The 15,540-nt window shown below is 48.7% G+C and overlaps 1 protein-coding gene across 1 annotated transcript in view; it reads right to left on the bottom strand.

The window, feature by feature from the left end:
* GLP2R (glucagon like peptide 2 receptor) overlaps positions 1-5,651 on the bottom strand; it is a gene marked incomplete at both ends in the record, with an annotated part of 59,868 nt that extends 54,217 nt beyond the window's left edge. Inside the window, one exon of the mRNA XM_081162050.1 lies at positions 5,508-5,651. Coding sequence (XP_081018176.1) covers positions 5,508-5,651 — 144 coding nt within the window. The remainder of the gene's footprint in view (positions 1-5,507) is intronic.
* Between the last annotated feature and the right edge of the window lie 9,889 nt (positions 5,652-15,540).

The raw sequence follows: 15,540 nt of genomic DNA, 5'->3' as shown, positions 1-15,540 counted from the left end.
AAAATGGTGTGGATCAATGCATACAGTCGGCCCTCCACATCCTTGGACCCCTGGCTGCGGATCAAAAGAGTGCAGGTATTTATTTTTTAAAATCCACGGATAAGTGGATCTGCGCAGTTCAAACCTATATTGTTCAAGGGTCAACTGTAGATATTGGCTGCATAAAAAGCCAAGTCATCCTATGCTTCCAAACAGGCTCTTTCCCTAGTGGCTCAGTATTGGCATTATTGTCGTCTCAGTCACAAACCAGAAACCAGGAGCTGTCTTCTTCTCCCCCCTCTTTACCCCCACATCTGCACAGGCACCAGATTTGTCCTAAATCTCCCTTCTGTCCATACCTGCCTCCCATTTCCTCCACCTCTGGCCTGGCCACTGTCTCCCCTTCACACGGTTCCAGAGCGATAGGTCCACAGGGCAGCCTGAGCACAGGGCACTCTTGCCTAAAGTCTTGCCCTCTTGGCCTTGTTGACTCAAGATTTAACTCGGCCACCCAAGCCTCTGCACCGGAGTCCCGCGCTTTCATGACTTCGCATCTCTGCACGCCCCGCTGCCACCCCCTCCACCCTCGTCTTCACCTGGCCACTCCCTAGTCACCCCTCAAGGCTCAACTCAAGCCTAATGAGCCCTGGTCATACTTGACCATCTCTCTTACTGAAGTCTTGGGCTGGTAGTCCCTCTTCCTAGTGCCTTTTAACCAGCACACGACTGATTCCTAGGGCCCATCACATTGTGCTGTCATCGGTGAGTCACTTGTCTGTCACCTTCACTACCCTATACGTGCTGTGAGGGCTAAGATATGCCTTTCCTCTCTGACTACCAGGCCCCAGTAGGGGCCGAGTTACTGTCCTCACACCCCTTCATCTCCCAGCTAAAGAAACAGAGGCACAGTTATGGGCTGGAGCAGGGCAGGAGGGACATGACCATGGGAGGGTTTAAATATGTGGCCTGGGCTAAGGTCGACCTGTTAAGCAGTTGGCCCTGGGCTTTGTCTCCCTTCCCAAGGGGAAACAAACTCAAATGCTTTCTTGGCCAGGTAGGTGCCCTGAAAGAATGAAGTAGGACAGGTATAACCACAAGGAGTGGAGTGGCCCACTGTAAACTGGGGAGACACCCCACCTAAAGGTACTCACACACACATACACACACAGCTTAAACAAAGCCAACCAACAAGCAAAAAAACAAACCTATGAGCTTAACCGTAGCCAGTTTTCACCTCTGAGTAATTCACTCAATCTGCACGCCCCTCTGCCCAGCTCGCCGCACCCCCCAATACTATAGCATCCATGATGGGGTCTGTGAGGAATTCTCTGCATTTCTTCCAGGGACTCACACAGCCAACTTTTTGAAGAACTGTTATGGTCATCATTAGACTAGAGGGTCCCAAACTTTCTCAATTCCTGGTGCCTTTGGTGTCTCAATAATTATTCCACAGCACCCCTAAGCGAAAGGAAGTATCTAAAGTCCCACCTAGTAAGTAGGTAGGTCCAGACAACTTAGTAAGTACCTACGTCCTAGCAACTTAGTGCCTACAGGGGATCGCACAACTTCTCAAACCCGGGACTGAGATTGGACACCACCACCTTTGTTCCACTGATTTTTGTGCAGTATTTGCTGTTTATCACAGCAACTTCAGAAAAACCAGGGTTGCAAAAACACGTCATCGAAAGGAATGCAGCATGGTATAATGCTGAAACCATAAACTGCCTCGAGCTAGTAAATCACATAGTGTCTGGCAGATGTCAGGGAATGCTGCTTCCCTTGAAAATTTGAAATATCTTACAGCACCCCTGTGAATTCTCAGCAGTGCCCCGGGGTACGTTAGCATACCACTTGGGAAACATGTTAGCCAATAAATAATAATAATGGTGATAATGATATGAAATAATTGGCATTTATCCCTTGACTTCAGTTTCCAATGAGTTTTGAATCTCCATTAATAATACATCTCTCTGCATTATGGCCCAAGACAGAGCAAGATAAAAGTTGTCAACACATTAGGATGTTTTACATCCTAATTTGACCATAAATAACTCTATATTGTTTTTATAAATTTAGCAGAGAAGTTGATACACAAATTGTAAGCTTCCAGAATCTTCCGAGGGGAAACAAACTCAAATGCTTTCTTGGCCAGGTAGGTGACCTGAAAGAATGAAGTAGGACAGGTATAACCACAGGGAGTGGAGTGGCCCACTGTAAACTGGGGAGACACCCCACCTAAAGGTACTCACACTCACACACACATACACACACACACACACACACACACAGCTTAAAGTCACAAAAGTAAAACCCTTTCTTGGATAGAGTGCTGTGTGTGTTCTTGGGGACCTCACTGGGACCTGGCTGAGGAAGAGACGATAAAATCAGTCCTCCATGTGAGCTGTCCCTGGACTAGCCTTCTCCTGTCCCCGTGCTCTTTGCCATGACTAAGGGCCATGCTCGAAAACAGAAAACAATACAAAACAGTAGAAACACTGAATTTGGACAGCGTAGGAGAGCCAGACAAACTCAGACTGTCTTCCCAGGTAGGCATCATAAAGACACCAAAAGTACAAGAGGCAAATCTAAGTTCAATCACAGCCAGGTCCAAACACGGTGACGAGGGAGGGACATAGACCAGTGGACGCTTCCTGACTGGGAAGGTCCAGCTCCATTCTGATTCCACCTTTTCTTGCTCAAGTAACAGCATCAATGACTAACGTGGCTGAGAAGGGATTCAGGGAAATAAAAAAAGAAGCCTCTGTTGACTTGCTTTAAATAAATCTTCTAATATTACTTGTTACAGAAGGAATATGCTTCATTGTGAATAAAATTAAAATTACAGATAAGCAAAAAGGGAGAAGATAAAATCACAAGGATATAACTCAGAAATGATCATCTCTGCACACATGCACCCTTGCCTTTTTTATTTTAACCGAAAAGGAAATAATCATGTTGTTCTGTAGCCTCTTTTCCACTAGAAGATGTATAGTCAATATATTTCCATTTTAAGTGCTATTCTCCTAAAACACCATTTTAACAGCTACATCATTTTCTAGGGATGCATGTGACATAATTTATTTTTTAAATTCTCCGGCTTTGGACAGCTACGTTGCTTTAGCTGTTTGCTATTATAAATGATGCTGTAATGAAAATATCCAGAGTTAAACACTTGAGTGCATATTTATTAGGAGGAATTCTTTGAGTTGGAATCTCTGGGTCATAAAGTATACATTTTTTAAGGGTTTGATAATGTACTGCCAAACTATCCATCCTCGCCGAAAAAATTTTTAACTTAAAAATATGTACCTTTTTACAATCCCATCAGCAATGCATGGAGAAGCCACAGATTCACTCTCTGAAAACCTTAAAGAGTTTGTGTGTTTTTGGTGCCCAAGCAACTGCTAATTAGCTTAAATGAGTTGTGAGGATGGGAGGAGGGAGGAGGCAATAACATTATTTCCCTGCTTGAATTTAGAAACAAAACTATCCCTGAGACTTTCTCATTAAGTGGATTTTTATGAAGACTTCCTGCCAGAAAACACACCACGGTCATTTATAATCCATGCAGGGAAAACATCTAGGAGCAAAATTCACCACCAAAGTCTGCACAATGTCTTACAACGTAAACATGAGGAGAAGAGTGTGGGCTTTAAGACAGAGAACCCAGAGGAGGGCCATCAGGATTACAGACACACTGCCGGACAGACAGACAGAGAGGCTCTGAAAACAGACTGGGTGGCAGAGGGGGAGGGGACATGTTAACAGGCACATGATTGACTATGAAAGTCCCAAGTCCCAGAGCAAAGGGCCTGAGGCCCCGCAGAGTCTGCTGTTTTGACATACAAATACTCGAATGTCAACAGCTTCCAAGGGATGCTGAGGAAGGAAGATGCCATCTCCTCAAATACGAACGTCTCCACTGCTCCTGAGCTACACCACCACTGGTGATCGTTTAACTCCTGTGAATCTTCATTTCCCCGTCTGTAAAACGGGTTCAGTGATAATACTTTTCTCAGAGGCTCGCTGCAGGGTTCAAGCAAGGTGACTTATGACAAATGCAAGTTCAGCAGTGCTCGGCGCCTAATACACAGTTGTGGATAGAAGGTGAGCAAACCTAGATAATTTAGCTGAATCAGTTCTCTATGAGACAGAGAACCGAAGCAAGGGTTAGGGTTCTGCGTCAACTTTCCCAACAATGGCCCCACCACTGGCCGATTAAGTCCTGGGGTAGGAGGCAGGCCAGGGCCACCTGCCCCCCGAAATGTTCTGGTCACTAACCATGGGGCTGCTGCCATCATGCAAGGATTCCATGAAACCACTGACTGGGCTCACGGCTACAATCTGCTATGAGGCTTGAAGGCAGCTCTGAGATAACTGGGGTGTAGAAATTTTGGGGGGTTTCTGCCTATTTGGTCCTGGGCCAGCACCACAGACAGCCTGGTCAGGTGACCACCTGACAGCCGGCACCCCAGCCCTCCCTCTAGGGGGCAGCAGGGATTTAGAACTCCAAGGCTGCCCATGGACCAAAGGAATACGAGAACATTCCCGAAGGCAAGTCTTTACTCAGATGAATGGATTTGGGGTTCTTCTCGTCATGGCCCAGTATAAAAATGGAATCCTGAAAAGGCTCAGCTCCTTGGATGAGATAAGACGAGCTACCAGAATGCCCGACTAAACAGAACGGTTACACAGCTTAGACCACATCCTTGAAGCCCTTAAACCTCATGCCACGGAGCTACATTTACTGATGTAGAAGAATATTCAACCGCCCTGAGACTCAGTTTTCTCATCTGTAAAATGGGATTAAAGACCTCCCCTAGCAGGATTGCTGAGAGCTTGCCGTGAAGTCATATAAGGGAGGCGCCTAGCATAGTAAGTGTTCAAAAAAAATGTTAGCCTGTGTTACTAGTGCATTTTGTTTAGGAAAAAAGCAGATTGCAAGATAATATTTATAGTAAGACCCTGTTTGTTAAAAGAAAAACTATATATAAGTAAATGGTAGGAAACGTCTGGAAGCACGAGCCCTAAAATGTGAATGAGGCTGAGCTCTGGGTGGTGGCATTACAGTGAGCTGTCATCTGTATTTATACTTTGGATTTTATAAGTTTACTTTTTTAAACTATGAACAGCTTATATTTTTATAATAAGAGGAAAGAAAAGAAAACGTGAGAGTGATAAAAGCAGCCAGGAGTATATACGCAGAGATTTTAAATGCCATTTACAGAGTTCACACTGACATGGGAAAAGCTTATAATACGATGGAAAGGGGAAATCAGGATGCAAAATGTTTTACACATCACCATTTCAGCGATGTAAAAAAAATGCATAGAAAAAGGATTTGGGGAAAATATGCTGAAATATTAACAGCGGTTACCCCTGGATGCCAGGATTATGGTGAATCATTATTGTTTTAACACCGTGTTATATTTTCCAAATTGCCTACGAGAGGCCTGAATTGCTTCTGTAATCAGAAAGTATGTACAACTGATAATAATAACAATAATAATAATAAAAACTGCTCTTACTTGCTTGACGGAAACCAGAAGCAGCAGAGCGAGGAAGGGCCGCGCAGGGGGCTGGAGGGAGCCCTTCCCGCGGGCGGGGAGAGGGCCGGCCCCGGGGGAGGCAGGGGTGCGGGCGGGCCCCACCCTGCCCGGCTCCCGCCTCATCTTCCTCGCGGTGCCCTCACAGGCGCGGGCACATCTGTCCAGCCCCAGATGTCCCACAGGCAGCCTCCTCTCGCATCCCTGCGCGCCGCGAGGCGATGCTGGCCCAGCTCCTCTGCACGCCGCGGCGACAGCGCCTGCGCCCGTCTAGACCGAGCTCCTGACTCTCCCAAGTTCTCATCAGCCGTGGCTCGGCCCCCTCCCGGCCCCCCCAAAGGCAGGGAGATTTTTCCCAGACCTCCCCCAAGTCAGCTGTGTTTTCTGGGACGTCCTCTGCAGAGCCGAGGAGAAAAAGCAAAGCGATCTGTGGGTCCCACCCCCAAGGCCTGGCTCAGGACACAAGACCCGGGTGCGTGACAGGCTCGGGTTGGAGCCACTGAGGAACAGCCGGCCAAGAGGCCAGACCTCGAGCCAGTTCTGAGGTGGGTGTCTTCATGACGGGCCCATTTCTTACTAAGACATTAAGGTTGTCCAGGCCAGGCTGAGCCAGCCACCAAGGTTGTCCAGGCCTCCTCTGGGCCCTGCTTGTGCCAAGACTTCACGAGAAAGCTGCCAGGCCCAGGAGAGAGCAGCTTCTGACCCAAGTCTGAAGCAAAAACCCAATCAGAGACTCAAGACAGAGGCTCTGTCTACACAGTAGCAAAACAACATGTGACAAGTCCCATAAGCCCTCCTCTTCATTGCCCACTTGCTCTGAACATGTCGCTCAGTCCACCTGGCCGACCCTGCTATGGAATCCATGACCCACCACTTACTAACTACGGGGTTTGTGCTTGCTCATGACAAGTCACATTTACAAAAGCCTTTCACCCAGCATCCTCTATCATTCATCCTCACAATACCCCTGGGAGAGCGTGATATTTCTCCACTTGACAGCTGAGAAACTGGGGCTCAGAGACGTTAGGTTGTTTGCCCAAGGCCACACAGCAAGTAAGTGGCAGAGACTAACCCAGGTCTTCTGACCAGTCACCTGACCACAGCTATTTGGTAAGTCGTCTTATCTTACCCTAACTCTCCAGGCGAGTTCCGTTTCTCCAGCAGTCTCATCACTGAGCCTCTGAAAGGCTCTGCTTGGCCCTTCTCGCCTCACCTCTCCCTGTCCGGCTCCCAGCAGCCCCTTCCAAGTCTTGTCAGCCTCCCGAACTGGAGGACCCTGGGAGAACGCACCCTGGTTGGATGAAATGTAGGCCCTCAAGAAATAAAAAGAACCTGTTCTCTTTTCTCCCCCCATTCAAGTTGAACCATGGGAGCTCACCTTGGCTAATTTCTCCAACTGAGTGAATTCTGAACAGTTGGAGACAAACAGGTGAGCATCCCTTCATGGAAATCCTTGCGAGTCTTAAAAACTCTTTGTGACAAGAGTTTAAACCTTAGCAATGAATGTTCATAATGAACAAAGACCCCAAATGGACTCTTTTAACGATGTAACCTCTGGAATCAATGTGGTCATCTCTTGGGGACAACAGAGTGCAGGATGAAGTGACGCAGAGGGAGAAAAGTACTCGGGCGACGGGCTCTGAGCCTTTTGATATGGCTGTAAGGTTGTTCTGTAACTGCACATTTAAGGCTATTTTCCAAGTTGCACACTGGCAAAGAAAATGCCTGGTTGGTACAAATATTCTATCTAATCGGTTTTTCTTAAAAAAAAATCTTTTTTCTGAAGGTACAGGGGTTGGGGCCACACACGACTTCCCCGTCCATTAGATGGATGCCATCTAGTGAGAAAACTTGGTAAACCAACTGCTCACGACTCCCGGGCTCCTGACAGCAGACTTCCCAGCCTTCACCAGCAGGGAAGCACAGATGAGCGATGCCAACCCACAGGGCACTGCCTTTTCTCCTACCCGCCCAGGCTGGCAGATTCTCAGTTATACCCAGGCGTCTTCAGGAGGTGTCTCAGAGGTAACCAAGAGCCTGTATGTTTCAGATCCACGTGGCATCTTCCGCTGCTCTCCTGCCCTCACTGCTCCATGAATGTCCTCTGCCCAAGAAGCAACTTAAGTCTCCCTGGCGTCACCACTGCTGCAGCGTCCCCTATGAAAGGTCATGAGTGATGGGCCAAGGGTGCTGCCTGCCAGCTTTGAGGCTCTGGGATAGTGCTGAATTCTGTACCCACGTGGGGTGCAAGCACCCTCCCCTGTTCTGCACAGCACTTAGGCCTGAAACAGGCTGTCTGTGCCTCGAGTCTCTCTGAGTCCCTCCAACAGGGAGTCCCCCCTCACTGGCTGGGCAGGAAACAGGCAGTGCAGGCCTTGAGATTTTCCAACTGCAGTGCTGAGGACCCTGCTCAGTGCAAAAAGCAAGGTGGGGAGACCATATCCAGATATCCAGAAACCCACCCAAACCACCTCTGATCTTCCGTCAAAAACCACCACCCTTCACAATAGCCAAAAGGTGGAGACAAGCCAGGTGTACATCAGATGAATGGGTAAACAATATATGGTATATCCACTCAGGGGGATATTACTCCGCCCTTAAAATGAAGGAAATTCTGACACGTGTAAACATAGACGAACCTTGAGGACATTTTGCTAAGTGAAATAAGCCAGTCACAAAAAGACAAGTTCCACTTATACCCAGAGTCATCCAGTTCATAGAGACAGAGTGGCGTGGTGGTTGTGGGGGGCTAGGGAGCTAGTGCTGAATGGGTGCAGCGTTTCAGTTTTGCAGGATGAAAAATTCTGCAGACAGATTGCACAATGTGAGTGCACTTAACTGTGCGCTTTAAAATGATTAAGATGGTAAAATTTACATTACATATGTCTCACTACAATTAAAACAAAGTTGAAAAACAACGCCCTCCTAAATCTATGCCCTGGGGAGGACTGGGATGGGAGCACGTCCCAGCTCTGTGCTTTCTCACTTGGCTCCCTCAGGCCACAAGTACTCACGTGGATGCCACTGGCTGGAGTGCACCAACTCCCCAGGGAACATCGAAGAAGACTGTGAGGATGCCAGATGGCAGGGCTGGGGAGGGTGGGTACCATGATGGGGGGGGCACTGCTCATTCTGACTGCACACCTCAGCCATGGACAGGGCGCTGGCCCTCCCCCCATCTGCCTCACCCCGGCCTTCTCCCTCACAGCCCTAGGCAGCAGCCACTGGTGTGAGGGGACCCCTAGGGTGGCAAAGCCACTGTGCCAGGACCATGCGGGAGGGCTGCACTGCATTCATTTCAGCAGGGGCAGTGGTGACAGTAGAAGGGACAGTGAGAGCCAGGCTGTTCGGTACATCTGGGACACAGGGGACAGCAAGCTCATCCAGCGCAGGTTCCACGTGGGGCTGGCAGTCCTGCGAGGAGAGCCTCGGCAGCGCAGGTGAGCGTGCCCCCAGGCTCTGGGGGTGGCGGGTGCAGGACAGTGTCCAAGAGCAGGAGCTCTGGATGGGCTGCCCGGGTTCGAATCCCAGCTCGGCTGCTGGCTGCCTACATGCATCCTTGAGCAAGTCCCTTCACCTCTCTGAGCCTCAGTTTCTCATCTAGGAAATAGGAACAATAGTAGTAAAAAGATCAAGTGGCCGGATTCACATAAAGCACTTGCAACAGTGCCTGAAGTGGTAGCAGTATTTATTAAACATTGGCTTTCACCGTTTGCTAGAGAATCACCCAATCCCTGGAGAATCACCCAATTCCTGGAGAATCAAAAGTGACCTCGCTCGACTTTTAAGGGTCTAGGGCTGGAAGGCTGCCTTGGGAAGCAGACCTGTAGCATCATCCATGGGAAGGGACCCCTTTGAGGAGCACCTGCCAGAAGCAAAGCCCTTAACAAGTTAAACCTCTCTGGCTGCCCTTGACATAACCCAGCAAAGAAAATATTGTTTCCTCAGCTCACAAATGAGGAAACTGAGGCTCAGAGAGGTTTCTGTTTCATAGGTGACAAGCCCATTCCCTTCCGCACCCTATTACTCGGTCCCGATTCGTCAACATCTTTTGAACTCCTGTGGGTTTGGCAGGTTGGTGGTGAGGGAAACGGTGAAGGGAGAGGAGAAAGAGGGAAGGGGAGGGTGGGTATTGGGAGCACGTGTTTCAGGAAAGAGTGTTCCTGCCTCTTGGACTCCTCGGTGATGGGAGCCTGGCTGCACCCCAGGCCCCTGCTGCGTGATGCTCGCCCTTCCCGCTGGAAAAGCACAGCTGGGTGTGGGAAGGAGAGGACCGTCCCCTCCCAGTTTCTCTCTTGACCTCAGGCTCATTGCTTAAGTCCTGTGGAGCTCTTTACTTTTCCTGGGGCATCTAGTTTCCTTTTCTTTTCCCACCCTCGGAGCATTGCTTTTTACTCCCCTCTCTTCTATATCTGGTGTTATCTGTATTTCTGATAAGCTCTCCCATGCCCCAGGGTAGAGCAAAGCCCTCTGGACGGGGGACTCACTGTAGCTGGAATGAATTCACTAAAAACCATGTCCATATGGCCACAGGGCTCGGAGCAAGGGGATGCGAAGCTGCTGAACCGCAGGGTAAGAGCTGAGATGAAACTAAAACTAGGGAACACAGGATAACGGCTGTAATGAGGACCGTGTGGGGTGTGGGCTCAGAAAGGAGGAAGAGCTTATTTACAGCTCGGGGCCGGGGAAGCTTTCGGAAGGAGGTGGCGGCTGCACAGGCCTCATAGCGGATGGAGCTGGTTGTAACAGATGGAGATCGGGCATGAAGATACGACAGACAGACAGCAGAGTGAGCAAGGGTCCGAGGCAGGACAGCCCAGTGCCTGTATCCAAACACAAAGCAGGGAGGCAGGCAGCCTCACACAGAAGAACTTAACTCCCCGGGCTCTCACTGTCACCCGAGGCCACGCCTCCCCTGCAACATAAGGTCATGGTCACTCCAGGACAAGGAACTGGATGGGACAACATCCCCTAGTATGAAAAGCCTAATTGGGAAAAATTAGAAGCGTCACTATTTGTAATGTCAGAGAGGCAAGGCCGTGGTAGAAGCTGAACTTGAGAACAGGAGTTAGGAAAGCAGGTAGATGGGAACTGCCTCCCCAGGGACACGGGGACTGGGAGAAAGGACTTCTTGTGGGCTGGGCTTGAGGAGAGGAGGGGATTGGAAACCTCATCTCTTAAGCAACAGAGAAGCTATGAGATTGAGGCAGGAGCAGACCAGCTGCAAACTGTCTACCTGCATATGGCATGTGCCTCGTTATATTTCCACAAACACTATGCAGACAGATGATAAATTGCCCCTGGGCTTCCTGACTTAAAAAAAAAAAGGCTACCCAGGTGGGAGGAGGGGCCTTTCTCAACCTGAAACAGGAAAGTGCAGTCAGGGTCTGTGCAGGGATCTTTCAGGCTTCTTTCTCCAGAGACTAGAGTTCCCTTGGAGCTTCTGTCAACCCTGGAGTGTTTACCACACACCACCTTCGCGTGGGTCACAGCACTGAGAGGCTCTCATATGTTGTCAGGAACTCATGCAGAAATCCAGGGAGGGTTGATGCTCTCAGTGATTCACAGACAAGGCCAAATGGAAACACAGAATGTATTGACCCCTTTCTGATTTATGTGCATCTTATATACTTGATGTCAAGCCAGAAAGAGACTTTACTAAGCGCCTTGCTGGGCTTACTCAAAGATCACTCCACAGAGATGCCTGTTAAGATATTCTTTGTAAAACTAAATAAAAAGAGTTTGAATAGTTAAATGAATTTGGAAAATGTCACCTATTATATTTTCTTCTGGGGAATTCACAGTGCACATTAGTCCATTAAAATATCTGAGAAGTCCCACAATAAAGCAGCCTGTCACTGTTCCATCTCCCAGTATTTCCTCAAATTAGTTGACCGTAGAAAAAAATGTCTGTGTAAAATAAGGGTTAAGATTCTGAGAGGCGTGTTCAGTGGAAAGGTCTTTGGAAAAGGCTGATCTAGAACAACAGATTCATTTTTCTGATGGCAGAGCTGGAGGTAAAAGCGCCCCCATGGAAGACTGTGCGGCCGGATACTGATAAAGAAGACGAGGGGATCACATTTCTTAACTTAGCCAGACTTGGCCTGTTACCCACAATACCCAAAACTTAGCTGAAGGGAATTAATTGTCTTATAATTATCAACAAACAAGTTTGTGTCCAGCAATCTAAAAAGCCTCTACTCACATTTTTATGTTTCTTAATATATGGTCGTCCAGGAAACCAGGGTCTCTAAATACTGTCATCATTTTATTAACAAGGAGGAAAGGTGCCCTGGCCGGTGTGGTTCAGTGGTTAGAGCATCGGCCCACACACCAAAGGGTCTCGGGTTCAATTCCCAGCCAAGGGGCAATGTACCCCAGCTGTAGGTTGGTTCCCCAGCCCCAGTTGGGGTGGGTGTGGGAGGCAACCAATCGATGTGTGTCTCTCTCGCATCAAGGTTTCTCTCTCTCTCTCCCCCCGCTTCACCGATTTATACAAGGCCTGGGAGATTCGGAGGCAAATGCGAAGGCACCCAAATAGTGCGTTAGAGAGAGGTCAGCAAGGGTGAGGGGCACCAAGGAGACCTGGCCATAAGGACTCCAACCTGAGAGGATGCTCCTGCCTCCCAAGAAAGGGGCTCACTGGATACTTTCCCTCTGAATCAACTCCCTCTCTGACCCCTGGAGGTTGACCCCCCTGGGGACCTTCACCCGAGTGCTAGTTCAGGACAGCCTCTGCATGAGTCACCTGGAACAGCTCTGCGCTTCCTTCCCAATACCTGACATGCCTTTAAGGGGGGCCGGCACCTCTGAAATGAACATTTGAAATGACGTTGTCCTGTTGGACAAAATGTCCTTTCCCTTAGGAGAACGAAGCAGTCAGCAAAATGTGTTCATTTCAGATTCTATGCTGCTCTGCCAAGCTCAAAAAGTTTAAGAACAGGGGGCCTGGGCACCCCATGAAGGGTGGGGGAACAAGCAAAGGTGGCACAACAGAGGCCATCTCTGGGGACTCAGACACCACCTCCCAGGCTGGCTGGCTGCGCCGCTTGGCCGGCCAAGCACTGTTGAGCTATGTAGCAGCCGCCACTCTGGCTTCATGGGATTTGTAAAGATTTTTCTTTTTAATCCTGCTGGCCTGTTCAAAAGGAACACCACTTCTGAGGATTGGTAGTAATCTAGGGGTCACTGTGGTCTCTGTCTGCACTCACCCTTCTAAGCCATTGTAAATTCCCTTCTCTCCTGGGCTAGCCGCGGCCTCCTCCCGCCCTGCCCCTGGCTCCGTACCTGGCCTCTGCCCTGCTCCATGAGAAAAGGCAGCCTCTTCAGAAGACAGGACGGACCCGTAGTCGTCCCTGCACTGTGTGGAAAGACAGCAGGTGGTGACGAAGAAAAAGACACTGGGGTCTCAAGTGGGAAACCCCAGTTTCATTCCTGGCTCTCCCAACCTGTTCGAGCCTGGCCATCAGATCTGCAATATCTGGACGTTTGTACTTGCCTCTTTTATCGATAATTAGACACGAAAACAAGTGTAAGGCAGTTCACAAGCTACTTTTGCATTGGAGGACTTTTATTAGCCCCATTTTGCAGATGAAGAAAACAAGGCTCAGAGAGGTCAAGAAACTTCCTGGGATTACTGCCTGTGGCAGAGCCAGGCCTTCGGATGTAACTGCCACATTCCCTCCCTGATGTCCATCTGCTGCTCTCACTGCCGCCTGACTCAAAGGGTTGTAATGAGGATGGGATGAGATGACATGGGAAAAGGGCCGCAGCAGCCCCACCGTGTTCTGTGAGTGCTGAGATTTCCCCAGTGCTATGGGGCCTTCCTGGTAGAACTCAGGTTCAATGGCTACTGTGATCATAATACCACCACTGCTGCCAAAATCAGAGAGTCAACCAGGAAAAATGATCGACTACATCAATCCAAAGTTCACTTAAGTGAAAAGCTATGAGGCCCCTGCAGCTGAGGATTAGCAGCTGGGTCCCTGACTCTGGCCCTCAGCCCCGGTGGTGCGCATGCCCTCCTTCGGGCCACTTGTGGACAGTTATATGACAGATGAACTGCTACACATGCAAGTTGGAAAGTATCCCAGCAGAGGGGTGGTGCTGGAGTGCAAGGAGTGAGGCCCAGAGTTAGGAGGACGAGCTGGCAAATCTTAAGGTTGACAGCCTCTAGGAGATATTGCTGGTCCAGTTCCAGACCACCTCAATAAAGCTAATATCAAAATAAAGCGAGTCACTTGAATTTTTTGGTTTCCCAGTGCATATAAAAATTATGTTTACACTATGCCGTAGTCTATTAAATGTGCAATAGCTTTAAGTCTTAAAAAACAATGTACATACTAGTTAAAAATACTTTATTGCTAAATAATGCCAACCATCATCTGAGCCTTCAGCGAGCTGTAATCTCTTTGCTGGTGGAGGGTCTTGCCTTCAACATGTAAAAATCACAATATCTGCAAAGCGCAATAAAATGAAGCACAATAAAACCTGCACTGCCCAACAGGGCTCGTTTTATTCCAAAAAGGTTTAAGTGCATATTAACTGTGAGAGAAGTTTCCTATCTATTGTCTCAGTTAATTTGCAAAGCAAGGCTAATGTGGGGACTACTGGACCACTTTTAGGAAAGCCATTCCTTTGAAGAGTGGATGACCTATACCCTCAGCTTTTGCATCTTGATCCATTGTAGCTGCTACCAGCCCCGATGGGGAGCAGCTCCCTGTTCTCAGACATTTTCGCACCCCTGGCACCTTCCCTACTGTCCTGCTAGATTGCTTTAAGTCAGTGATGTGGTGGGCACAATGTTGACCTGACCTCTGCAGACCTGAGCTTTAATGCTGCAACTGCTCTACCTGTTGGTCTCTTACCAGTCATTGTGCCCCCGAGGTCTCTGGATACACTCCTGTAAACTGGGTGATTCCCCAGGCTCTTCCCACTCCACAGTCTATGAATCAATTTTGGGCTAAAGTTTTAATGGGGAGAAAGTGGGTACCCACCTGGGGCAGAACCCCACAGGGGGACAGTCCTCCATCTGTCACTCACCCCCAAACCAGCATTTGGCTACATCCATACACCAAGTGGATATTCACGGACTGAGCTCTTTCAAAGGAACCGCACAGCTAAGGCAGTAATGCGTGTTTCGCCAGCAGTTGTGCAACATGACAATGATAAAGGCAAAGCACACCTCCCAGGGGCACAAAATAAGTTTACTGGTGGCTCCCGCCCGGTACCTGGTGCGTGCGCAGTGAATTCTTCCTTTCCTTTCATACTCCAGAAAGCATGATGGAATGCAAGTAACTGGGTCACTTAGTAACAGACATAGTTCTGAATCTGTTCAAATTCATTTTAAAAAATCATTACTAACTTTGTTCCTTTCCCTCTAACCAGAAACAAATTATCTGAGACTAGTATCGTAATGGATGCTGTTTGGGAGGCTGAGAAAGACTGGTCTGAGGCTGGAGGTATCAGTCCCGCTGGGCTAGGTTCTGCTGCAGTAACAAACAACCCCCAAATCCCAGTGGTTTAAACCAACGAATTCATTTGTAGCTCATTCTATGTGTACTTTTCAGGGTGACAGGGGATGTCTTCTCACTGTAGCCATTCAGGGACCCAGGCTGATGGAGGCTCTATCTAGACATGAGCTTCTGTGATCACAGAGGCAAGGAAATAAAAACCAGGTGGACAATACATTGGCTTTGCAAGCTTCTGACCAGAAGCGACTCACCTCACTTCTGCTCCCAATTCATTGGCCTAAGAAAGTCACGTGGCCAAGCCTGGCTACCCTAGGGTAGGATTGTATCATGTTCCCATGGGAAGTGAGGGGCACTACATGTCTGTGAACAATAAAACAGTGTGCCACACTCCCCAATCCTTGTTCATAATGACCCTGGATACACTCAAGGAACTAGGTACTCCCAACAGCATCACTCCAACAGGCACACTCCCCACAGCCTGCCCCAGAGGGAACTGCAAAGCTATATACTAGGTGCTTGCTATATACTAGGTACATTCTTAC

Source organism: Miniopterus schreibersii (genome assembly GCF_964146895.1).
Source record: "Miniopterus schreibersii genome assembly, chromosome: 16".
In the NCBI taxonomy this organism is placed as follows: domain Eukaryota; kingdom Metazoa; phylum Chordata; class Mammalia; order Chiroptera; family Miniopteridae; genus Miniopterus; species Miniopterus schreibersii.
The sequence above is the reverse complement of the archived record's forward strand: the minus strand, read 5'-3'. Positions and strand labels throughout refer to the sequence as shown.